The sequence below is a fragment of the Lepus europaeus genome, chromosome 17 (genome assembly GCF_033115175.1).
Source record: "Lepus europaeus isolate LE1 chromosome 17, mLepTim1.pri, whole genome shotgun sequence".
NCBI lineage: Eukaryota > Metazoa > Chordata > Mammalia > Lagomorpha > Leporidae > Lepus > Lepus europaeus.
In genome coordinates, this window is record NC_084843.1 from 31,043,809 (window position 1) to 31,068,706 (window position 24,898).

Below are 24,898 nucleotides of genomic sequence, written 5' to 3' on the forward strand. Positions count from 1 at the left end.
AGACAGGACAGGATCACATGTGGCTCATCGCCCCCTCCCCCGGGGCCTGCCCAGCCTAGGGTGCCGGCGCACACCAGACCCATGGATCCCATCCAGGAGCGCTGACCGTGCACATGCCCTGCGCCAGGACCTGCGAGAAGACCTGGGAGCTAAAAGAGGGGAGAAAGACAACGTACTTGTGGGAGTCGAGGCCGATAGTCTCCATGCGCCTGCATGGTGCGACACCCCCCCCCCTCCCGCAGTGAGGCTTGCAGCGCGCGGTGAAGCCCAAGCAGATGGAGCTGAACTGGAGGGTCCCAGGCGACCCACGGCAGCAGCATTTCAGGATGAGCAGATGGTGATGGTGCTAAGAAAAGCCCACCACTAGGAGGCCACGGAGAAGGACCTGGCACCCAAGCCCCTCACTTCTCCAGGGGGGCTGCTCACAGCAACCCCCAAGGACAGCCACCCCCTGCCCCCGCCCGCCCCCAACCCCAGCCTCTGTCCAGGGAACTGCCTGCCAAAGGAGTTCCGAGCAACATCCATTCATTCTCCAGGCTCTCCCGGATGCCGGCTCCTGGGTTCAGGGTATTTTTAGCTCTGGCCCAGGAGGCCGAGCCCATGTTTCCCAGCCCTCCCTGTTGCTCCTGGCTCAGCATGAGAGGTGGCCAGGCATGGGGAGGGGGCCTGGGCATACCTGGCACCCCAGGCCACAGCTGCCTCATTGTCCCTCGGGGAGGAACCGGGCTGCTGCTGCTGCCACTGACCCGGAGCTCCGAGCATTCTTTCCTGTTGATTCATCACAGGGAATGTTTTGGGCCCAGCTGGGGTGGGGCGGGGGCACTGGGGGGCCATCTCAGACACGAGTGGCCAGGGGTGGCCCCCAGCAGCAGGGTCAGGAACCACAAAGGTCCACCTTGCCATCCGGCCCTTATCACACCGTGCCTTGGCAGTGCTTGCTGGTCTATCTGCCTCCCCTACCAGACTGGGCAGGCCCCTCCCAGCGTCTGGCACGAGGAGAAAATCAATAAAGGTTTACTGAATGAATGAGCCTTTTGGAAGGACTCTCAGGCAAGGTGGGAGCTGAGAGGGAAACCAGGCGAGACCAGTGGGGGCCTGGCATCCTCCGGCCCTTTCAGAGATGCAGTCCCTGGGACCCTGGGGGTGAACAGAACTGTGCCAAGAAGCAGGACTGGGGCTGGGACCCCTCCTCGCTCAGCCCGTTGTGTTTTTTAATTCCACAGCCTCCTGCCCCACACAGTGCGCACAACCCTCCCCCCGCCCCCCATCAGCAGCAGGAGGAGACCACTCCCCAATCCAGTGAGGGCTGCAGGGAATTTATGCTTTCCACTTTATTGTGTATGACCTGGGGAAGCCAGGGTCGGCTCCTGGGGCTCGGTGTTCGCAGCTGCACAGTGGGCAGAACAGGATGGCACCCCGTTACAGTACCCTGTAAATTTAAGGGGACTAGGGCAGTGCAGAGGCCTACCTGCTACTGCATCGGGCACATACCCACTCTATCGCGACTGCACTTGAACCCAGCTCTCACCTGTGCCCCCAGAACAGGGTGTCTGGTAACCGCGCCCAGGGGGTTCGGACCCTGCAGAAGGGAGGTGCACCCACGGCCAGGGCGCTGTGCTGCGCGCACCTGCTCCCGCCGAGGCTCTGAGCGGGACCCTGGGGTGGGCGCTGTCCCCTGTGTCAGGCAGGGGAGGCACAGGACCCACAGGCTGCCCGGGAACGCTCAGCCGCCCTGTGCCTCCCACCGCACCGCGCGCCACTGGGCTCCGCCAAACAGCCGTCCCCGCCCGCAGCGGGCCCCCAGCGACTTCCCGGCCGGGGACTTCCCGGGCCGGCGGGCTCCCCCGCCCCCGGACTGAGTCCCGTCCCGTCCCGTCCCGCCGGGGCGCCTGGCGAAGAGCCGGCCGGGCGGGGCGCCCGCCCACTCCAGGCCCGCCCGGGGGCGGTGCCTGCGGGGCCTCGGCCGCGGCCGGCTGGGGGCTGGGGGCCAAGGCGACGGGCGGATAAAAGGGCCCCAGGGCGCCCCGGGAGGCCCGCTACCGCCCGCCGCTCCGCCGTGGCGCCCGGCCCAGCCCCGGACCGTCCGCGCTCCACCGGTGAGCTCCCGCCTGGCCCCGGGTCTGCGTCTCGCTCTGCTGTCTGTCCGCCCTGCTGTCTCTCTGAGGGTTCCTGGAGGCTGGGAGGGAGGGAGTCCCGTGGGCAGCCAGCCTAGCCCCTCGGTGCTCAGCAGCCTGCTTCCCATGAGACCAGGGACCAAGCTGGGGCGCTCGGCCCGAGGCTCCCTGCTCCTGCGCCCTGGCCCCGAATGTCTGCGTGCCTGCTCTGTGCGCGGACTATGTTCTCTGCCTTCTCACCCAGGGAGGGGCCGGGGAAGGGCAAGGTGGTTCAGGTGTCGCTCCTGTGACTTGAGGGACAAGGAGCCAGGGCACAGTGACTGTGCTGCGGTGAGAGGGAATGAGGAGTGGGAGCGGGGAGAGGACTTCAGCCCCCTCCTTTCCCAGCCTGGACAGGTAAGCTCCAGCCCATTTGCTGGCGCTGCCTCAGGCCCAAAGCCGGTGATCCCAGGGAGGGCAGAGGGCTGAGGGGGAGACCCGACGCAGCCCAACCCCCAAGAGCCTCCAGAGAAGGGGTTGTGGGGACCCCACAATAGCATCTCATGTTGTCTCCCCAACGCCTTTGGGCGTTGGCCCTCTTCCAGCCCTCCCTCCAGGGCCAGGGCAGGACAGGTGCCAGCGTCCCCTGGCAGCACCTGGAGCAGGTGCCACTCTGCCTCGAGCTGGCAAGGTCCTGGAACTGTCACTTGGTGGCACTCAGTGCTGGCACTCACCCCAGTGCCTTCACACCGCGGTCCGGGTCATAAATCTCACTGTCACAGGGTGGAATTTCATTCAGCTCCCTGCCCCCACCCCCCTTCTCCCAACATCTGTCTCCCTGTGGGTTTGAGGACCGGCTTCTAGCCAGGCTGCCCGGGTCGAATCCTGCCTGGGCAATGAACTTCTCTGAGCCTCATTTTCTCATCTGGAAAATGGACAGAGGATTCAATAGGTATTTCTAAATGGACTATTATCCCCACCTCCCTCCCTCCCTCCTCCACCCCCATCTTCCTTCCCACACTCGTCCTGTCCCTTCTCTTTCCCTTCAGAAAGTAACGGCCACTGTGGAGACTGCTCCCTCCCTAAGACTGACTTTGTGGCCTGATCCTCTTCCTTGCCCGGTGCTGGGGAATGGGTGTGTGGAGACCGGTTGTGGGGCAGGAATCCGGCAACACAAGAAGTACTAGGGAGGCAGGGGACTGGGAGGCCTCCGTGGAGGAGCATTTGGCCTGGGTGCTGATGTTAGGAGTTTAACAATCTGATGCAGAGGGGGCGGGTACTCCAGCTAGGAGGGTGAGAGCAAAGGCACAGAGGGTGGGTAACGATGCGATGTTTGGGGCCTGGTGAGAACAAAAAACGGTGGGAGCCCTGCAGTGGGGGAAGGCCGAGTGAAGAGGGCACTGGTGGTCTGACTCCCAGGTCCTGCTGCTGCCCAGCCACCTCGTGGCAGCTTTCATGGGAGGGAGCTGCCCTGGCTTGGAGCCTACCCTGTCCCCGTGTTGGTACCTCGGAGGGGAGGGATGCTGCCAGCTTGGGACTGTCCACAGCCTTGCTGTGGGACATCAGCCACAGGCAAGAGCAGACCTACTCAGCCCTCCCAGCAGCAGGCGCGTTGTATAGAGGCCCCCCTCCCCCCCGCCACTGCTACCCCCTTGTCTTACAGGTGTTGCAGCTGAGGATCGGAGAGGAAATCCCGGAGTCCAGGCCCACCGCAGTCTGGTGGCAGTCAGAGCATCCTGACTGCTGGGGGGGGGGGGGGGGAGGTTGTTTCTCTGTCCAGACCCAGTGTGACCCCTGTGGCCTCAGGGGAGCTTTGAGGAAATGGGACCTTGAAGCAGCAAAGAGTGATAGATCGATTACTGTAATCAGCAGCTCTAACTCTGCACCATCATTTTTTTTTTTTCTTAAGACCATTGATTACTTCTGGGTTAACTTTCAAAGCTAAGAAAGCCGTAATGTTAATGATGGGGACGTGAACTCCACTGTGGTGAAGGCTCCCCAGGACTCAGAGTAGGGAGTGACATGAAGAAAGCAGTGTTTAAGTCTGGAACGGGAGCACAGGCGGGTCCCAGCGGGCAGTGTATGGTGAGAATGTGGTACAAGCAGCGCACAGCCCTCGCGAGGAGTGTGGGTTCCCCATGCCGGGGGAGGGGGAGCTGCAGGGCATTGCAGGTGCTGGGGACTCGCAATCAGACAGGGCATGGCCTCTATTCCCCTCTCTGTACAAAGAAGGGACGAGACCTACCTAGACCACTGTTTCTATTGTAGCTGTTACAGAGCCTGACCTGAGCGTTTACCACGTGTTCATTCATTCACTCTTCGCAAAAATCCCATGAAGCTGGTGTTGTTGTTATGCCTGTTTTACAGAGGGAGGTGCTGAGAAATTGCCCAGGCTCATCGAGAAACTAACCGGGGAGGCGGAACTTGAAAGTGGGCGGTCCAGCTCCCCAGTCTGCACTCTGCAGCCCGGTGCTGTGCCACAGCCCGACTGCACAGCCAGTGCTGCCTCCACACCTGTCACCACTCGGCACTGGGGACACAGCACACAGCCCTCTGCTCTGAGCTTCCTGAGGGCTGTCTTCACTTCTGTGTTCCCGCATTTGGCCTAGTAACTGTCATGGGGCAGGTATTCCAGTCACGTTTGTTCAATCAATGCACAGATAATGTGCTCAGAGGTACCTGGAGCTACGGCTTGGGGATGTCATTGGGTATCTAAGCTGAGAGAGATATGAGACTTCACTTTAGAAGTAAGGAATTAGGGCCTAAAAGTTTAACATTTGCCCGGCCACACAGCGAATGAGCCCTTTCTGCTCCAACAATCCATGCACCCGTCTGTGGTGAAGGGGGCATTTGCCCACTTGATCAGGGTTGGAGATCCTGGGCACCCCCCCCCCCCGTGACTCGAGGGGTAGGCCACCTCCTCTTCCTCCCTGTGTGGTGCCAAAGAGGCCTGCGGGCAGGGGAGAGGCGGTGATCAGCCGTGTTTACTCATTCTGCAGGTGCCTTGGCCCCAACGGACCTTGCAGTGACCATGACGTGGTCCTCCCCAGCCACCTTCTCCCTGTTCCTGTTGCTGCTGCTGCTGCTGGGCCAGGCCCCTCCTAGCAATCCACAGTCAGTGGGCACCGTGAAGCTCCGGCTGGTGGGCCCAGGGAGCAGGCCGGAGGAGGGCCGCCTGGAGGTGCTGCACCAGGGCCAGTGGGGCACGGTGTGCGATGATGACTTCGGCCTCCAGGAGGCCACAGTGGCCTGCCGCCAGCTGGGTTTCGAGGCTGCCTTGACCTGGGCCCACAGCGCCAAGTATGGCCAAGGGGAAGGTGAGTCCAGCAGGACGGCGAAGGCGATGGCGGCAGGCTTCTCTCGGGAGGGGGCTCACCGTGGCTCCAGCAGAAGGCACCAGACACCCACCCAGCCTTTAACACACAGCCCAAATGGTCTTCTCCATAAGGCATTCCCTCAGCCCCAGCTGCAGATGGCCCCTTGTAAGAGGCATCATCGCCGCCATCACCACCTGTCAACTCTAAATTCCTTAACATAAACTGGCATGCACTGAGTGCTTAGCAAACCTTGCGGACTAAACGGATGGGTGGATGGATGAAGAGGTGAGGGTATAGGTGAGTCACTACACCTACCTGAAATTTCAGTAACCAGATTCCATAGGACCCAATGCCAAGAGGCAGCAGCAGGGTTGTGTATACTGAGACCCCGGGAGGACCATCAACCCACCTGACCCCCACTTGCTACTTAACATTTAGAAGAAGGGGCTCAGCAGGGCCTGTGGCCTGCCTCTCTCTGCCCATCCTTGAGCATCACCCGTGCTCTCCCCAACAGGACCCATCTGGCTGGACAATGTGCGTTGTGTGGGCACCGAGAGCTCCCTGGACCAGTGTGGCTCTAATGGCTGGGGTGTGAGTGACTGCAGCCACTCGGAAGATGTTGGGGTGGTGTGCCACCCCAAGCGTCAGCGTGGCTACTTTTCTGAGAAGGTCTCCAATGCCCTCGGGCCCCAGGTGAGGAGGCTGTTCAGGCACAGGCCTGAGCCAAGAGCTGGATCAGGGGACAAGCCTGGAGGAGGAGGAGGCCAGAAGGAAAGGGAGCAGAGCCTGAGCCAAGCAGCATCCTGGGGCCCTGGCCATGAGCAGCTGCATGGGTAGAGGGCTTCAGCTTGATGCAGGGCAGGTCGGGGATCAAAGGCTGGGTCTGCTGGGAATCACAGCAGCTGCTCCCCATCAGGAAGGCAGAAGGGGGAAGGGGCTGCTTCACCCACAAGGCTAGGCCACAATTGCTGCCTCTTCCCAGCACAAACAACCCCAAGCTAAAAACAGCTCAAGCCAAACAACAGGAGCCGGCAGGGCAGCACTCTGGCTCCCACCCTCTGCTGCCAGGCAGCCTCCAGCCCGGGGACAGCTGGCCCTGGCCACAATGGGAGACTCTGCCCTCGTTCAGGTCACCCAGGTTTGGGGGCGGGGGTTGGGGGCCAGAGGATCCTGCTGGTAGCCTTGAGCAACCAGTCTGTGCCCACCTCAGCTCTCGCCAGCTGCCATGAAGAAGGCCCCCCTGCAAGCCCAGCGGAAACCCCCTCAGCTGCAGGGTCTCCCATCCTGGTTCCAGTGAGGGCTCAGGTCCCTTTGCTTCTCTGCAGTTTAGCCTATTTGAGGCACTGAGGGAAAGGTCCCACGCAAACTGAGGTCTGCCTATTATTCAACATGTGGCCTTCAAAGAAAGTCTCTCCCTTCCCTGGGCCTTGGTTTCACGGCCTGTCCAGTGAGGCGTCAAGGAGGATGGTCTGAGCCCCGCCCCCCTTTCCTGAGTGACAGTTTGCATCAGCTCGGAGGAAGGGCAGGGACCCGGGGCCCACAGTGACTGCGCCCTACAGGGCCGGCGGCTGGAGGAGGTACGGCTCAAGCCCATCCTTGCCAGTGCCAAACGGCGCCTCCCAGTGACTGAGGGCGCCGTGGAGGTGAAGTACGAGGGCCACTGGCGGCAGGTGTGTGACCAGGGCTGGACCATGAACAACAGCAGGGTGGTGTGCGGGATGCTGGGCTTCCCCAGTGAGGTGCCTGTCAACAACCCCTACTACAGGTAAGAGGGGGACGGGACTGAGGACCGGATGGAGGTGGGATTACAGGGTGGTGGCTGGGAGTGTGTGTGTGCATGTACATGCGTGCAAGTCTGTGTGCGTGTGTGTGGCTGCTGGCATGTGATGTGTGAAGGGTGTGTGAGGTGTGCAGGAGTGTGTGCACATGTGTGATGAGTATGTAAGAGCATGTGTGTAACTGTGAGGTGTGAGTGTGTGTGTGTGTGGTCATGAGACCCTGCAGGGTTCAGGGAGGGCTGGTGGGCTGGGCTGGCAGGTGTGGGTGTCTGGGGCAGGACAATGAGTGGATGTGGGAGTGGGAGGCAAACAGGCTGGTTGAGGACGGTGCCTGGACTTGTGAGACGTGGATCCCTCAGGATAACAAGAGGAGAGTGGATAAGGATGAGTGGAAGATCCTGAGACAGACCTAGACACAGCCAGAAACCAAACAGAAATGACTGTGCCCAGAACGCCCCACGCTGGCAACTGTGCAAACACTGTGTCCTTGACTACAAACTGGAGTTTTCTGAAGATGCTGGCAGTGCCACCCAAGGACGGGTCCTCCGTGTCCTGGTCTCAGGCCTACCAGTAACTATCTGTGGGCCTTGGGCAGGGCGTCGATTATCCATTCCACTGTGGGTATCTCCACTCGACGGCAGTCTGCCTGAGCCAGGCTGTGACTGGGGTGCATGTAAGCGGGGCGTGGGTGGGGCAGCTCTGGGAGAGGAGACAGAAAGTGCTGTCAGAAACGGGAGCCCTCGCAGCAGACTGCATCAGCCCGAGAAGTGACGACCGCGCTCACAGTTCCACCAGCTCCAAGGCAGTGCACTCTGTGTGTTCCTCAGCAAGCGAGAATCTCCTACAGGACCTGTCACCTGCCCTCAGCCACCTCACTCTGCCACGCTCCATTCAAGGGGGTGGCAGTCCTTGCTGCTCTCACCTGTGTCTACGGGAGGAGGGTGCTGGGCTGCCACGTGGCTGCATCCCCGGGGATGACTGGGATGCAAGGCCCTGGCTCCCCACTGCCCGGTAATTGCACATCTGGGCCCTGCTGACTCACCCACCACCCATGAGAAGGGCGGCCATGATTATAGCCTCGGTGCCTCTGGGTGGCAGCCCTCTCACAGCCACCCCAAGCAAGGCCTTCGACTTCCATCTGTCCCCAGAGGACGTTCCCTGGGTCCTTTCAGAGCACTTCCTGAAGGCCCCCCCTCACCTGGATGGGGGTGAGCTTGAGCTGCAGCCCAGCAGAACAGACCCCACTTCACGACTAGCTGAGGGACCCTGCTTGCCTTCCCTGTAAAGTGGGATCATTGCTATTTGTGGGGTGGCCACTTATCAGCACTGAGCTAAGATTTATGACCAGGTCAGCAGACTCCAAAGTGCGATGTAAACATAAGGACAACTATAAGGAACCAGGGTGGCAGGGGCTGGGACTTCTGCACCCCTCCCCTCCCTATCTGTTTTCTCCCACCACAGGAAAGTCTGGAATTTGAAGCTGAAGGACCCCAAGTCCAGGTGAGGAGCAGCACCCTCAGGGGAGGATGCAAGGGGGTGTGGCGTGAGGAGTCACCCTCGCCTCCCTGTCCCTCTGCCTTGGCCTCCTTTGGTCTGCAAGCTCCTCCCTCAACCCCTCCTCCACCCTCGGTCTCCTGTCTTGCAGGCTGAAGGGCCTGACTAGTAAGAATTCTTTCTGGATCCATCGAGTAAACTGTCTGGGGACAGAGCCTCACATGGCCAACTGCCAGGTGCAGGTGGCTCCGGCGCAGGGCAATCTGCGGCCAGCCTGCCCAGGAGGCATGCACGCTGTGGTCAACTGTGTGGCAGGGCCCCGCTTCCGCCCCCCAAAGGCAAAGCCTCGGCGCAAGGAGTCCAGGGAGGAGGTGAGCCCCAAGGGACCCTGCACCCTATGTGCAGGACCCTTTAGGGTCAGGGGCCATGGGGTGCTCCAGGACAGGAGGAGAGGAGAAAGCAACTGAACTGGGATGAGGAGACCATGTCACGAGACAGCAGAACCTTAGAATTTATTTTAAAAGGACTGTTTATAACCCTACCATAAATGGAAAGTTGACATCACCCACCTTGAATAAAACGTAACCATAAAGTCATTAAACTGTAGCTGCAGCCTATGACAGCAGAAAGGATTGCCCTGAGCCGGGCCCTTTGTTCTGAAATCTAGATGAGCAGCACTGGCGTGTGGTGCAGTGGGTAAAGCCGCCGCCTGCAACACTGGCATCTCATATAGGCACTGGTTCGAGTCCCAGCTGCTCCACTTCCAATCCAGTTCCTTGCTAACATACCTGGAAAGCAGCAGTAGATGGCCCGAGTACTTGAACCCCTGCCACCTATGTGGGAGACCCAGGTGAAGCTCCTGGCTTCAGCCTGGCCCAGCCCCACCGCTGTTGTGGCCATATGGAAAGTGAACCAACAGATAAATCTCTTATCTCCCTTCCCCTCCCCCACTTTGCCTTTCAAACAAATAAATATTTTAAAAATATAGTAGATGAGCAAGTGCTAGTGAGGTGTTAAGACACATCCAGCGCCACACTGAGGGGTTAACTGTCATTGAAATAATGGGGTGGAGAAAATGCCTATTCAAGGTGGCAGCTACAGGCAGTCAGAGGCCATGGCCTGGCTTCTGGCTGTGGTGGCTCAACACCTGCTGGCCACCCTCCCTGAAGCAAGTTCCCTCTCCCCAGGAGCTGAGGGTGCGCCTACGCTCCGGGGCCCAGGTGGGTGAGGGCCGGGTGGAAGTGCTCATGAACCGCCAGTGGGGCACAGTCTGTGACCACAGGTGGGACCTCATCTCCGCCAGCGTCGTGTGTCGTCAACTTGGGTTTGGCTCTGCTCGAGAGGCTCTCTTTGGGGCCCAGCTGGGCCAAGGTGAGTGAGGGGGCCTACAGTGGGATGAGGAGAAACCTGTATCACTGCCCCATCTCTTGGTGGCCTTGCGGTGTCAGGGCCCAGGATGTCCCCCTTCGCAGGGGAAACCACGGCTGTGGGCCTCACTGCACCTCTCTCCCCACAGGGCTAGGGCCCATCCATCTGAGTGAGGTGCGCTGCAGGGGATATGAGCGCACCCTCAGTGACTGCCTTGCCCTGGAAGGCTCCCAGAATGGTTGTCAACATGACAATGATGCTGCTGTCAGGTGCAACGTCCCCGACATGGGCTTCCAGAGTCAGGTGAGCTCAGGTCTGGGCATGGCCTCACATATCACAGGGAGCCAGCATGGAGGGGCTGCCCTGGCAACAGCCTACCTTCCCTGGGAGTCAGCCTGGAGAGCCCTTTCCTCTGAGTCTCACCTGGTCATGCCCACAGTCCCAGACACGTCAGAGGGCCCCAGAAACTCTGCAGGTGGTGGCATCCCCCCCACACCTACCCTCGCAGGTTCCCTGTGAAGGTGAGAAGGTGGCTAGGGGAGAGTGCCACAGGCTGTCAGCACTGCAGCTGTGTGGATGTTCACGTTCAAGTGTCAGTATGACATGGTCCATGAGCAAGTCCCTGGTGTCTTGTAAAATGGGGTCACCTCTCATGGGTCCCTGTGGGAGAGGTGGTGGACGTGAAAGCCCTGTGTAATTGAGGCATCATTAATGGCAGGATTTCGGGTAGGACAGCAAGAGCCCCTAGCGCAAGCGCTTTGAGTCAGGTTTCTGTAGCGGGCAGGAACATTCGGGACTAGCTAGTGAACTCCCTTCCATTTACAGAAGAGACAAGTCCAAAGAGGACTGTCTCATCTAGGATCCCTGAGCAGGAGTCCAGCTTGCAGTCCTCCACCACGGCTGTCCCACTGCTTATACACCTGTGACCACTGCAGGTGCGCTTGGCTGGTGGCCGTAGCCCTGAGGAGGGCATAGTGGAGGTGCAGGTGGAGGTGAATGGAGTCCAACGCTGGGGGACCGTGTGCAGTGACCACTGGGGACTCAATGAAGCCATGGTAGTCTGCCGACAGCTCGGCCTGGGTTTTGCCAACCATGCCATCAAGGTAGGTCCCTGCCTCATTCCTTCTCTATAGTTTCCGATCCTCCTAGACTAAGAGGACCAAAACTTCCAGTGCGAAGCTTCTGGCCCTTCACCCATTCATTCAGCAATTCATTACTGAGTCAGACTATGGGCTGACTAATTCTGGGTGCTGTGGGAAACAAGACACGGCCCCTGCCTCAGGAGCATGCCGGCCAGTGAAGGAAGCAGCCATCAGTAACATGGTCACACAGCCAGGGACACAGTACCTTGTGTGCAGAAAAGAAGCTAAGTCAGATGAGGTAAAAAGAGGAGTAAGTGGCCAGGCAAAGGCCCTGTAGTCAGAGAAAGCTTGATTCAGTCGAAGAAGTTAGGGAGAGAGTGGTGTGAAGTGTACAGGTAGAGGAGGGAGGAGGAAGACCATTCAAAGCTTGCAGTCTGGTGTTTTTTCTTTCTTAATGACTTCCTTTGCTGTTTGGAAAACAACTGGGTGGAGGCCAACACGGATGGAGGGATGCAGACTCAGAAAAGATGCTGACTGCACAAGCTAGAGGCAGTCCAGGAAGCAGTAAATGGATAGATTCAAAGGGTCCTAACGAGACAAAACCAAGAGGACTGGGGCGTGACTGTAATGGAGAAACCTCAGCACTGCATCCACACTGGCAATGCCTGGGCAGGCCTCACCTGGAGAACTGGGCCCAACTCTGAGTACAGACGGCAGCTCGGGCAGAATGGGAACCCTGCGTCTGGGTTTGTGAGGAAGGAACAGAGGCTTGCCACGTGGTAGGAGATGGGAACAGGGCAGGATGGCAGTCACACTGCCTCAAGGCATGGAAGAACTTTCTAATATTAGAGGGATCCAATTGTGACATGGACTGCCCCAGGGGTTCTCATGGTTAAAGATTTTCAGGCAAAGGCTGGGCCTACCCCAGTGGGGGTGATATATGAAAGGGCCCAAAGCTGAGAGAGGTGCCAGAGATGATTCCACAGGTCCCCCTCTGCTCTGACTGGGTGTCTGGCTCTTTTCTTAGGACACCTGGTACTGGCAGGGGACACCGGGGGCCGGAGAAGTGGTGATGAGTGGAGTGGGTTGCCTGGGCACCGAGCAAGCTCTGCAGCAGTGTCAGAGGCACGGGCCAGTGCACTGCTCCCACGGCACTGGGCGCTTCTCAGCAGGAGTCTCCTGTACCAGCAGTGAGTAATAGGAGGGACTCACAGGGTGTGGGGCAGGGGCCTCTGTGCCAGTCTTAGCTCCATGGTGGCAGGGTGGGAGAGTGGAAGCATCAGCTCTGCTATTTCCCCATGGTGTGTGGCCTGTTAAATCAGGATACAAACCCTGCCCTGCTACCTCATGAAGTTACCACGAGAATGAAAACAGAAACTATGAAAGCACAAGGATTTTTCAATTTTGAGGTTGTGACCAACAGTTGAAAAACAATGAAACAGAATAGAAAATATGTATTTAGTAATGGTGGTATTTTTTTTTCTTGGAGAGGTGTGTGTGTGCTAGGCTACAACAGAAAATATATTTCTTACTGTGGTTTGTGAGAAAAAAAGTTAGAAAGCTATTGTGGAAGATATGTAAGTGTGAGGCACCCCAGGGACCCAAGGCCAGCTGTGTTCTGTTCCTGAGCTGAGGGATTTATCTTAAAGGATTTAGGACAAGACCACTCTGTGACATGGGTGTGCTCCACAAACCTAGACTCTCATCACCTGTTTGACATCGCCAATCATGTCGAAGATAACTATACTTAGTTTAACGGCTACAGCTGGCACCAACTCAAGTGGCCACTTGACCTTTATAGCCAGACTTCAACCCCCACACACCCTTAACACTTGTCAGTGAGCTCTAGGCTTCCTCTTGGCCCACTCCACCCTGGTAAAAACTCGGGGCCACTCAGTACACCCTCCCCTGCAGAGTGGGCCCGCCCAGCAGCAAGGCCTCACAGCATGCTGACTCTCCCTGGGAACATGGTGGCAGCTCTGTTCTCGAATGCATTTTGTATTTCCCAACAGCTGGGCACATGTACTAGACAGCTTCCGTAGTCACCCCTGTTTCTCCTCTCTGACTTTGCTCATTTCTTTCCTTCCTTGACTCTCCTCATTCCCTGAAAGTCCTCCTTCTTTCCTTCAGGGTTTGTCAGTGGGCATATCCTGGCTCTCTCCAAAATATATCACAGAAATTTTGACAGCATTTTTGCATCGTACAGCGAACCAGCCAAATCCTCACTCCCACTCTCAATGCCTATCCATGGAAATAAACCAGTGCCCCCTTCCCACTTTTGTCGGCACCCACAGGATGCCTTTGCCAAAATACCTACACAGTAACCCTGTGTTTTTGCACAAGCAAGCACTGTAAATGGGCAACTCTTCTCTTCTGAGTTAAACAGCAACAGCTGTGTTGCTGCACACTTCTGTAGTGACACATGGAGGTGCAGTGATGGTGCAAAGCCATGTGGTTTTAGGGGAGGGCAAGAGCTCCTGCAACAGGGAAGGAAAGGGAAAGGCACTGAGCCACAGACACCAGCATGTAAGTAAGGTATTTATGCACAGAAAAGCATCTGAAATGCCCAGGATGCCTCAAAGAGAACTATACGGGGACACCTGTGAGAGCCACCAGGTTGGAACAGGCACCCTGGCGTAAGCGTGGACCTATGAGCTGCAGAACAGACTAGCAGGGAAGAACTCAAGACCAGGCAGAAAGATAAGCTCCCCACCTCTCCCTTCCAGTCCTCCCTCTCTGCCCAGTCCCTTACACTCAAGGAACTGAGGCCCTGAGAGAGACAGTGACTTGGCTAAAGTCACCAAGCTGGGCAGCAGCAGATCTCTCTGAGATGATTGTGTGGCTTAGGCTACACACAGGTACTTGTACAGGTTGAAAAGTATTTACAAAGAAATACTACCTTTTACCAATTGCTTGTTTACTGTGGGCCAGACACTGATCTAAGCACATTATGGGTATTATGATATCAATAGCACTATTATTCTCTGCAGCTTACAGCTAACAAAAATGACAGGCAAAAACGTTAAGCAGTCACACAGCTGGTAAATGGCAGTCAGAAATGAAGCCAAAAGTGAACCCACAGGGCCTGGCCTTTTCTGACACTATAGCTGGCTACCTCCTGGGTTAGTGACTGGTTTCTCCTGCTACTGTTATTAGAACTCTCATCTCCTGACTCTTAAACTGTCCTTTGTCTGGGGGCAAGCCCATGCTCCATGCAGGAGACAAGACGGACTGCTTTCCTACCCTTGGCCTCACTGCCACGCTCTGCCACTCAGGTGCTCCAGACCTGGTGATGAACGCCCAGCTAGTGCAGGAGACGGCCTACTTGGAAGACCGCCCGCTCAGCCTGCTGTACTGTGCCCACGAGGAGAACTGCCTTTCCCGGTCTGCTGACCACATGGACTGGCCGTACGGACACCGACGCCTGCTGCGCTTCTCCTCACAGATTTACAACTTGGGCCGGGCTGATTTTCGTCCCAAAACCGGACGCCACAGCTGGATTTGGCACCAGTGTCACAGGTGTCTGCCTATGTCTTGGCTCCAGAGAGTTAAGGGCAAAGAACAAGGCCCAGAGCCCAGTCTCTTTCCTGGCCTCAGGCGCACTTTCGTGAGAGGAGCCTGCACCCTGGACACATCTTCCTTCCCAGACATCTTACCGGCCTTGCCCCAAGGAGGCAATCAGGGAATCTGAGTAGGATCTGCTGGCCCTCTGTGTCTTGCCTTCCCTGGATGAACCTGTGTTGATGATGCTCATGAGGTCTCTTTCCCACAGCAATGTCCCACAGAGGCTAGCTACTACCAGAAGCTGACTCTGTTAGAACAGTAATGGCCAATTTTTCTAATGTTGGGTTTAGGCTTTGTCTTCAGAAGCCAGGTAAGGTGAGGACTTGTAGAAACCTGGATGCTCAAAATAGACATACTATCCAGGATTCTGGCTCTGCAGAAAAAGTGTGTTGGTTCCTGAGCATCAAGGCACGGCCCCAGAGAATGGCAGGAACAGATGGGTCCTAAAAAGGAAACAGTGAGCATTCTTTCCTATCAGGAGTCTCCAGGTCCAACAGAAGGAGAGACAATGCTTGTGACAAAGGCTGAATGGGGAAAAAAAAAAACAAAAGACAGAAAGAAACTATTTTTCCTTTAGGACACAGCTGTGGGTGGAGAAAGCAGAGGGAATGGGCAGTGGCTATGGGACTTGGGCCTGCCTGAGTTAATATGCACCTTTCCCTGGTAGCATGAACAGAGTTAACATTACAGGGGACTGGAGACAACGGTAGCAATTTGGTCTGAGGCTGACAGGGAGTAGAGTAAGTGCCCCTCCCCAGCAGCTCAGCGCTAAGGCTGGTCGTGCCGGGGCCCCTTCCTTCTACCTGGGGTTCAGGCCTCGCAGCCAGGCACCAGGTGATGGGGGCAGCTGGCAGGGGTGCTAGCAAAGCAGTCAGTGGGCCATACAAACTTTGGTGTGGGTAGGAGAGGGGCACTGCCCTGTTTAACTTTCCCTTGTGGGTGATGCTGGGGCCCAGCGCCTCCATCTTCCCTGCCAACTCCTTCAGAAGGCCCTCTCCCGTAGCGGCCTGGCTCACAGCTCTGCCTTTTCTGCAGGCACTACCACAGCATCGAGGTCTTCACCCACTATGATCTGCTCACTCTCAATGGCTCCAAGGTGGCTGAGGGGCACAAAGCCAGCTTCTGTCTAGAAGACACAAACTGTCCAGCAGGTACATGGTTTCTTATCAGCACATCCTCCTCAGGTTATGTTCCTCAGCCCCTGTGGGGTCAGGCTCCCCTCTGCCCTTTACAATGGCCCCAGGCACCTGGAGATCTGGTTTGGCAGCAACACTCCAGGCAATTACAAAAGATCCATTTCTCATCTTACCCGTGTCATCTTTGCTAAGCTGAGGGCAGTGGTTGTTTGATTCCTGTTTGCATTTCCAGAGTTCCTAACCTTTAAGAATGGCCCAGTAAACAGTGGAACTTAAGAGTGCTGGATGCATGGATGAGTAGATAGACGGACAAAAATAAATCAGCCCAGTATGGCTGGAATCTTTTAACCACATTTCCTAGACCAACAGAGGTTTTCACTAAAGCATCCAAAGTAGAAATCTCTTTGTCACAGATGTGGTTTGCTGTGGTGCTGGATTCACAGTTAGTAGCAATTCTGGCTCTGATACTCAGGCCAGTCATTTAACTGAACCTCAGGTCTCTAATCTGTAAACTGGGCATTCTTGCACAGAGCAGGTCAAGCTGGTGTAAGCATAGCATTTAAGACCAACAGAGTGCTTCAGTGCTTCAACTATGCCCTTCCCTACAGGACTGCAGAGGCGCTATGCATGTGCCAACTTCGGAGAACAGGGAGTGACTGTAGGCTGCTGGGACACCTACCGGCATGACATCGACTGCCAGTGGGTGGACATCACAGATGTGGGCCCAGGGGACTATATCTTCCAGGTGAGAATCCTTTGGGATTTCCCACAGGAGCTCCAATTTCTCCAGAAATCCTTAAACCTTCCCTAAGATCAAGTGAAGAAAGAGGGTTTCACGTGTAGTCTCCAATGGGGCTATCATGTGAAGGAGCTATGTTGTGGAAAGAACACTTGGTCAAAATCCAAAGGACCTGAGTTTGAGTTCTGGTTCAATGGGCACAGGGCAGATCACGGCTTTTCAGTTGTGACTGCTCAGTCTCTGTTGTAAAACAGGGCTATTAATGCCTACTTCTTGGGGGTGATTTTAAGGATTAGTGATGCAAAGCATAGAAAGAAGCCCATTTTATAAAGTAGGTACAACCTAAGATGTGACAGATTTTATACTTGTCAGCTCACCTAGAAATCAAATCTTCCTTTTTCAATTGTCCCCCCCTTGCTCCAGGTGGTTGTGAACCCCAAATATGAGGTGGCAGAGTCAGATTTCTCCAACAACATGATGAGATGTCGCTGCAAGTACGACGGGCACCGGGTTTGGCTGCACAACTGCCACACAGGTAACTGAGTCACCTTGGGACCAGCCTTATATGGGCTCAGGGAGCTGAAGACTCTAAATCACCCTGGGTGTGACCTGTATGTGTGCATAAAAGGCTAGGGATGCAACAGAGATAAATTTCCTTTAACAACTTGACAGGTAGATTTCTAGAACTGGTCAGGCCATCAACCTCACCAAAAAACTACTTCTATACCCATTTGCCTTCAAGGCTGACTACTTGTAAACTTAAGTTTCTACTCTGACCTAGAATCTCTCCTGTCACCTCAGGCCATGTCAGAATTTTTCTGGTCCATTACTTTCCCTCTTTCAAATGGTCTTTCTCAATTGCCTCCTTCCTAAGCGGATACCCTCACAAAATAGTCCCCCTTGATCTGTGCTACTACCCCAGCTGTGATCAATGCTTAAAAAAGAACAAAGTGAACAGGGACACTTACAGGATTGGGCCTGTCAGACAAAGAAAGAAGCAGCAATCCATGGGTAGGGATGGGAGGAAGAGGCAGAGTAAGGAGGTAGCTTTTACTGGTTTGTAAAGAATCCTTCTGTTTTCATGTTTCATGTGCCTACATTTTCACAAGAGTGTATGTATGCACTTGCAGCCGTACTTGCCTATGTGGGGTGGGTAGGGTGGGGCAGAATTGTCCATTTAATCAACATTTTTATTAAGGCCTACTGTTGTGTTGAACATCATGCCATTAGTAGAAGTAAGGTGTGGGAGCTCAGTGTCAGGCAGGGCATACAGAGAGATCCATAAATAGATAAGCCCAGTGCTATTCAGTACCTCAGACAGGAATGAACTAAATGCTGAGCAAGCAAAGAGAGAAAGCAACTACCTGGGGACTAAAAAAGGTTTCTGAGGGAGTGATATTTGAGCTAGGTTTTAAAGGAAGGTTAAAAATCAAAGATAAAGAGTAGGAGAAAGAATAAAATTGGGCTTCAGATGTCTTTGTTGGGTTCCAAATCCAATTTGACTACTTTCCCGCTTCAAAGCAAATGAAGAAATCCCAACTTGAGTTTTCTCCACTGTAAAAGTGGTTTGTGTACTTCCAACCTCTTAAAGTTCTTTATAGGTAGGGTTATGGTGGTTCTAAGATAATGATGGACTTTGTGCTAAGGGCTTCTTAGAACCACTGAGAAATTTCAGTCAGGGAATTATTTTTGTTTTCAAAAAATAACTGGCAATACATAGAAGACAGAGAAAAGAACGAACAGTCTAAAGTTCCAAACTTGTGTGACTATTGGATAAATGTTCTTCTGACATTAAATGAGATGGCGGTACGGGAGAAAGTAAGAAATTGGCATCCAAGGCCATGTCTACAGAGACAGCAGGTCCTCCATAATGCTGGAATCAGGCTGCAAGGGGTCCAGAGCAGTGAGAGGCAAGAACAACCATTGTAACTCTGCAGGTTCTTCCACCAATGATTACAGACCTGTCAGGGTCCTCACAGAAACAGAAGGCACACTCAGCTGAGAGTCTGGAGTTACTTAAAGACAAATACTCTTTTTTTTTTTTAATAAAAGATTTATTTTTTCAAAGATGTAGTTATAGAGAGAGTTAGGGAGAGATAGAGAGATCTTTCATCTACTGGTTAACTCCCCAAATGGCTGCAACATCTGGGGCTGGCCCATGTGGAAACCAGAAGCCTGGAACCCCATCCAGGTCTCCCACTTGGGTGGCAGGGGCCCAAGTATTTGGGTTATCTTCTGCTGCTTTCCTAGGCACATTAGCAGGGAGCTGGATTGTAAGTGGAGCAGCCAGGACTTGAACTGGCACCCATATGCGATGCTGGTGTTGCAGGTGGCAGTTTAACTCACTGTGCCCCAACACCAGCCCCACAAAAGGATTCCTTAAGGAGGTATGCATAGGACTAAGGAAACAAGGAGATATTGAGACCTCCACGTATAAACAAGAGTGAAAAACTGTCATTCCCTTTAGGCTTCAAGGGGTAAGGGATGTGCTGGAGCCAGGGCAAGGCTCAAGCATGGAGCTGGAGCTGGAGTCAAAAGACTATCACTTCTGGAAGAAATGCCCAAACTCTCTTTCCCCTTCCATCCTCTAAACTTCCTGCTGTAGCTTCATACTGACCTAACTCACTTAGATACCAGAGGACAAGGGAGCCAGGGTGATGCCAAGATGCGATCTCTAGAGGTCAAGACAGAGAGAATAAAGTTCAAAGAATAAATCTGGGGAAATGGGCAAAGGAGAAGCAGCAGTACCACCCTGCCCACACAACAGCCTATCCTTTCTGGTGGCCGCGAAACCACACACCTGTCCAGGGTCTGTTTCTATAGTATGACTAGTGTTTATGCCCTCGACTGATCTGATTTTAAGGTTAAACTGGGCAGAATGTGTCTGTGTGAACTTGTCAGGGAAGGGTTGGCTATTCAGCTGTTTTCCTTTGGCCCACAGGAGATTCATACCGAGCCAATGCAGAGCTCTCCCTGGAACAGGAACAGAGACTCAGGAACAACCTCATCTGAAGCCATCACTGCACACTCCTAGCTGCTGCCTACACACCAACACCAGATACCTCAGCTTACTGGAGCCATGCCCTTCACAGAGCCCTAATTCATAATAAATGGGGCCAGTGCCAAGGGGCATCAAGTACCTGCTCAGGAAGCCTTTGGATGGCAAGATCACCAAACCAGGATGGTACTGCTCCCTTTGGGTGGCTATGGGCCTCTCCCCGTGGGGCCTGTGGCCTGTGGAGTATGGTCTCCATGCTTTAGTCAGCTGAGCTCCTCTTCCACAAGGAGATCCAATTTTTCCTGGATCTTGCTAGAGTTCTGGATTCAGGACCAGTCCCCCATCTAAGCAGTGCTTTGCGAATGTCTTGGAGCAGAGGACAGAGGACTCACACAGGAGATGGGGTTAGCTCACTGCTAGGGACTCAAAGCAACACACAGTCTCAGAGGCACAACTACCAGAGATGCTGAAGGACTCAGCCCCTCACTTTATCTGTCCTCATGTGGAACCCACCCCTGCTCTGCGAGAGTCTGTTCTTCAGCAGTCTGAACTATCCTACTGCACACCCCAGAAGCTTAGGCCTCGGCATCCCCTAATCTCCTGAACGGCCAACACTGCCAGTTACTGAGTGCTTGAGAAGGGCAAGTTTCACAGACACGGCTAGACAGGGCCTTTCTGCAGCGCAGCACAAGAAGGCCAAGCAAGAAGACCACTGAGCTAATAGGGACCTCAGCTCCTGCCAGGACCTCTGCTAAGGAAAAAAAATTGTGTCAAATAATCTGGCAGACAATCCAATCTCTCTCAGGACCACCATGCATCTCAGGATTGGCCTAGGCTTCAGGTCTCAACCAAATGAACTTTGCATTGAATGAATTTTTGTAATGGAAAGAACATCAGTCAAACAAGCCACTCATCTCTATAGGAACATGAAGACAGATGTGATAGAGTGAGGGACAAAAGACTCAGGAGAAATCAGAAGGGGGAACATTTAATTTAGTTAAGGACTGAACTTAGGAAAAGCTATCACCCTGCTTGGCATGACTGCACCATGCTCTTGCTCAGGTAGTATATAATTCCATGGTCTTGGACACGATTCTTGATCTTTTCTCCTTTGAGACGCACTTAAAAGATAATCCGTACAGGTATGACCCCTCCTCCCATTGTCAATAAAGGTTGCTCGTTATGGACTGCTACAAAGACAAAGAGCAGCTGTGGTTACGTACCGTTGCCAGCACCCTAACTTCACTCCTTTTCACTCCCTGTGCTGGGGACTAGGGTGCACATGACACACATACTACTCATGACAGCCTATTATCTGCTTCCCAATTACCCTTCCCAGGATCAATGCTGCAACAGGGGTTAGAAAGGTTAAAAGATGAAAAGTAGAAACAAGAAGGTAAAGTCAAGGATTGTAAACTTTCCTAACAAAGCTTACAAAACTACAAGGAATGGTACCAGATACAGGAAATTTATAACAGTACTCCCCTCCACACATCACAATAACAACCCCTCTCCTTAGGAAGGAAAAAAAAAGACATGTTCTGGGGTATCCTCTATGACAAGGGAGTGCTTTCCTCCTTCTCCTTTACCTTCTCTCCACTCCTCGTCTCCTTCATTAGGCGAATGAAGCATTATATTTTAGCATGGCAGTTTAGGTAAACAAGGGAAGGACTGATTTCCTGTTGGATTCAGCAAACATTTCCCAAACAGTAACAACATTATACTCATACATGCAGTTAATGGCCTGTGAAGGGAGGTGCAGCTAGCAGGACAGCAAGTGGTGACGTGAATAGATTCAGGTATGGAGGTACTCTCAGCTTCTTGCTGGATCTAGTTTCCAACATGGCTACAAAAAGCAGGTCAGGCAGACAGCCACCAGCTCTGGTGTCAGTCTTGCTACCCACATCACTTGTTTGATAGATGCAGCCAGTTCTAATTCCTGGAAAAAGTTATACAAAGGTTGTACTGTTATACCTCTGAGTTGGAAGGGAAGAACATGGCAAGACTGATGGCTGGAATAACTTAATAACTAGATGAGGGATGTTAACAGAATACCAACCAACAAATTCCAGGCAGAACCCAAAACCTCAGAAGACTTTCAACTTGCATAATTTAGTCTCAGAGACACTAAGGTGCTAGGAACCTCTACTCCTCAGAAGCCTAATCTACTTCTATTTTATAAAGAATTTTCACTCTATGAGGAGTATATTAGGATTCAGGGAGACTATGTCTTTCTATTATAAATTGCAGATGATTGTGGGATTAGATGTTTAACATATACAAAATAATGTTATGTGAACAGCAGACTGTATTAGCTGTCTTCCTGGACATCTCACAAAGGAGCCAGGGGAAGCTATTGTGTGCTCTCCAGTGAAAGTCAGCTTGCGTTAGATATGGCCAAGCATTTGATTCCCCTCTGGCAAGCCTGAGGTAATGTATGCTGGGCAGAATACTGGGAGAATATATAACTAAAGAGCACATTCTCAACTAATGGTAGAAATAGAGAACTCCCTGTCAAGTGTTGGTTAAAAAAAAAAAATTAAAAATCTTTCTCCTGGGTCTGCTTGTAAGGATAAATCAGAAATTTATAGGTAGCTGGTTATTAGATGAGAACGGGGATAGGCTACAGTATAGAGTATTAGAATGAGAACAAAAGTAACTTCTCAAAATTATGAGATGTATAAAAAAGCTGGGCAATAAACATAGAGCTATATGTTACCATCAACAATGCCATTCAAAGCTAAAATACAGCCAGAGAGGGGAAGCCCACTTACAGGCAAGTGACAGGCAGTCATCTCTTTTTCACTGCTCAAGGTCATTCTTAGCCTTGTAGAAGAAACAAAACATAGCAAAGGCTTAGCTCAGAGGTATACCATTGAGTGTGAAGCCATGCTGCAGTTCCCTACATTTTCTTTCTTTCAGTCATACTATTCAAACAGATCTACCCATCACAGAGAAGTCTGTTCCATGAAGACAGCACAAGTCCTGCAACTGTAAGCTTATGAGAGGGACACTGGTCTAAGCAACAGTGATAGAGTCAAGAGAACAATTTATTTAATCCCCTAAACTTGGCATGGAAGCACCAAACAGGAGCAAGGCAAACTGGCAGAACTGACCAAGAATGAGAAAAGAATGCTGAGGAATAGTGAGAGACCTCTAAGATCGGAACAGCAGCAGAGTTCTTTGGTCAAAACTAAGTCCCCAATCCAGAGTCGTTTGAGGAATATTTGAACAGAATCCCATTCCCCCACGTTTTAGGCACTGCTAACAATCTGTCATTATCATGGGCACTAAATCAAAAAATGAAACTCTTGCCCTAAAGAATGGGATACTATTTCTTGCCACCTCAGCATATAAGGTCTAGCACTGCCATTTTTTCAGTGTAGAACTACTTTCCAAAAACACTGAGAATGCAGGTATGAGATGGATAAAGCCTGAGCTGATGGCTCTGACTTGTCCATGTCCTTCAGGAAATCTCTCTCACTGCCTAGAGATGTTTACTTTATCCTGGCTGCTCATCACTGTAATGGATGGTCTGGTGCTGCTTGCCAAGTGCCTCTGGCACAGGCTGAGAAGATCATACCAAAAACATGCTATGTACCAGATGTTTTCTGCAGGATGTCAAAATCTGACAGAGAAGGGAAAAGGCAAGAGGTTTGGGTGGGGGTGTCCAAGAAGGCAAGGGGAGGGGAGCTACCACATACCAATCCCAGGGTGGTCACTTTTGTGGAATATGTTGGAACCGGGAAATGTTCAGCTCTCTACTCGGTAGGGTTAATATGGGCATAAAGATAAGAGAGCTGCTCTCTTATTTCTTTGTGGGAATGACAAGATTGACAAATACCAGAGTGATATATGCCATAAAATGGGCTTTAATATATCCCTCTTACAACAGGATATTACTCCTTGAACTGGAACTGGCACACAGCTCCAAGACTGGCTGACCATGAGGAATGGAGCTGGCACTGGCTGCTGTGCAGTGGGAGCAGCCCCAGGCACTTAGCTAGTACAGGCTCTGGACTCCACTGCACGAACTCTGGAGTCCTAGGACTGGCAGTGTAGCTTCCCTGTCTTCTTTCTCTTTGTACTAACTGCTCCACACTTGCCCCCCCTCCCATGCTGTCAATATTGCTGCTTTCAGCTTTGTGAGGGACTAAGGAATGCTCTGCCTTTGCGAGGCCTAAATCTCCCATCACTGCAGGTTTGAATCCTCTGTTTGCTTTTGCTTTAAATATCTTGGTGAACCACACTAACATGACGTGCATAGTCCAGAAGACTCATGGAAGTCACACCTTCCAGATTTCTTCCTAGCTGATGGCTCCCTTCTACGCCCACCACAGTAGTATATTCCAAAGAACTGCAGTGAGGAGTGAAGACAGGAATCTATCTTCTTTATATACCCATTCAGTCTTCGCTTCCATCACTTTTAACTCTATAACATGCACACCTGCATGTGCAGAGCTCTGGAAACATCCTCTTATCTGAAGACTATGGAAACATTTTCTGAGTCATAAAGTTATCTCTTTCTTTGGGTGATGTTCAAACTGCAGACTGGCCTCTGCCTTCCCAGATGTCTTCCCGTTGCTTGGCTTCCAATCGTTTTCTCTCTGTAAATAAGGAAAGTATTAAACATGGTTGTATATTTCACATAACAAGCAAATTACAAGTCAATTTTAATCATGAGACAGGAGAAAATTCAGGACTCTTCTTACCTAATTCCAATAGTTACTATCTAATTTTCCATGTGCAATTTTAGTAGAAACAACACTACTATAAGTCTTTATATTTATTACTGTATACCCAAAAACAGAAAGCTCTAGGGCAAATGGAAATTACAAGTATTTGGAATAAGTCAGAATCTAGCAAGACTTAGATTCTAGTTTTGCTGATATGTATTTGTATTAATTCCATTTTTAAATGTGTTTCATGCTTCAGTATTATTACCAGTTTACTAATCCTTATAAATATTTTGATAAGGATCAAGAAGATGTTTCAATATTCTTCTTCTATCTTGTTGCTCAAATGGAAATAGCTTTTTTTATATCTTTCTGCTCTATCTTTACTGAAAAAATACTTAGAGGCAAACCAAATTTCCATACTTGATAGAGTACTTTCAGGAGTCAGAAATATTCTGGGATACACATTTCCAATAAGGAAAAAAGTGTACAAATCTGAGCAATCCATATTCAATTTTTAATATGCAAGCTTGGTTCTCCATTTAACATTTTCTCTAAGGCCTAAGAAAATATAGAACATACACGGTTTGGTAGCCCAAGTACTGCATTAGGTGCCACAAAACCAATTCTAATTTCATGGCTATTAATTATCT

The 24,898-nt window shown here is 52.5% G+C and overlaps 2 protein-coding genes across 6 annotated transcripts in view; one reads left to right on the forward strand and one right to left on the reverse strand.

Annotated features, from left to right (window-relative positions):
- The first annotated feature begins 2,017 nt into the window (after positions 1 to 2,017).
- LOXL4 (lysyl oxidase like 4) lies at positions 2,018 to 20,023 on the forward strand. The gene is made up of 15 exons (XM_062215114.1): positions 2,018 to 2,096; positions 5,093 to 5,410; positions 5,925 to 6,103; positions 6,970 to 7,175; positions 8,650 to 8,688; positions 8,834 to 9,053; positions 9,870 to 10,053; positions 10,199 to 10,353; positions 10,986 to 11,153; positions 12,160 to 12,322; positions 14,408 to 14,651; positions 15,732 to 15,847; positions 16,441 to 16,577; positions 16,995 to 17,106; positions 19,513 to 20,023. The coding sequence occupies exons 2-15, from the start codon at positions 5,125 to 5,127 to the stop codon at positions 19,581 to 19,583; spliced, it is 2,280 nt and encodes a 759-aa protein (XP_062071098.1). The 5' UTR covers positions 2,018 to 2,096; positions 5,093 to 5,124; the 3' UTR covers positions 19,584 to 20,023.
- R3HCC1L (R3H domain and coiled-coil containing 1 like) overlaps positions 12,525 to 24,898 on the reverse strand; it is a 96,347-nt gene continuing 83,973 nt past the window's right edge. For all 5 annotated transcript variants that reach the window (XM_062215110.1, XM_062215112.1, XM_062215109.1 and 2 more), the window contains exon 7: positions 12,525 to 24,176. In XM_062215110.1, the coding sequence (XP_062071094.1) occupies positions 24,109 to 24,176 (68 nt within the window). In that variant the 3' untranslated portion in view covers positions 12,525 to 24,108. The remainder of the gene's footprint in view (positions 24,177 to 24,898) is intronic.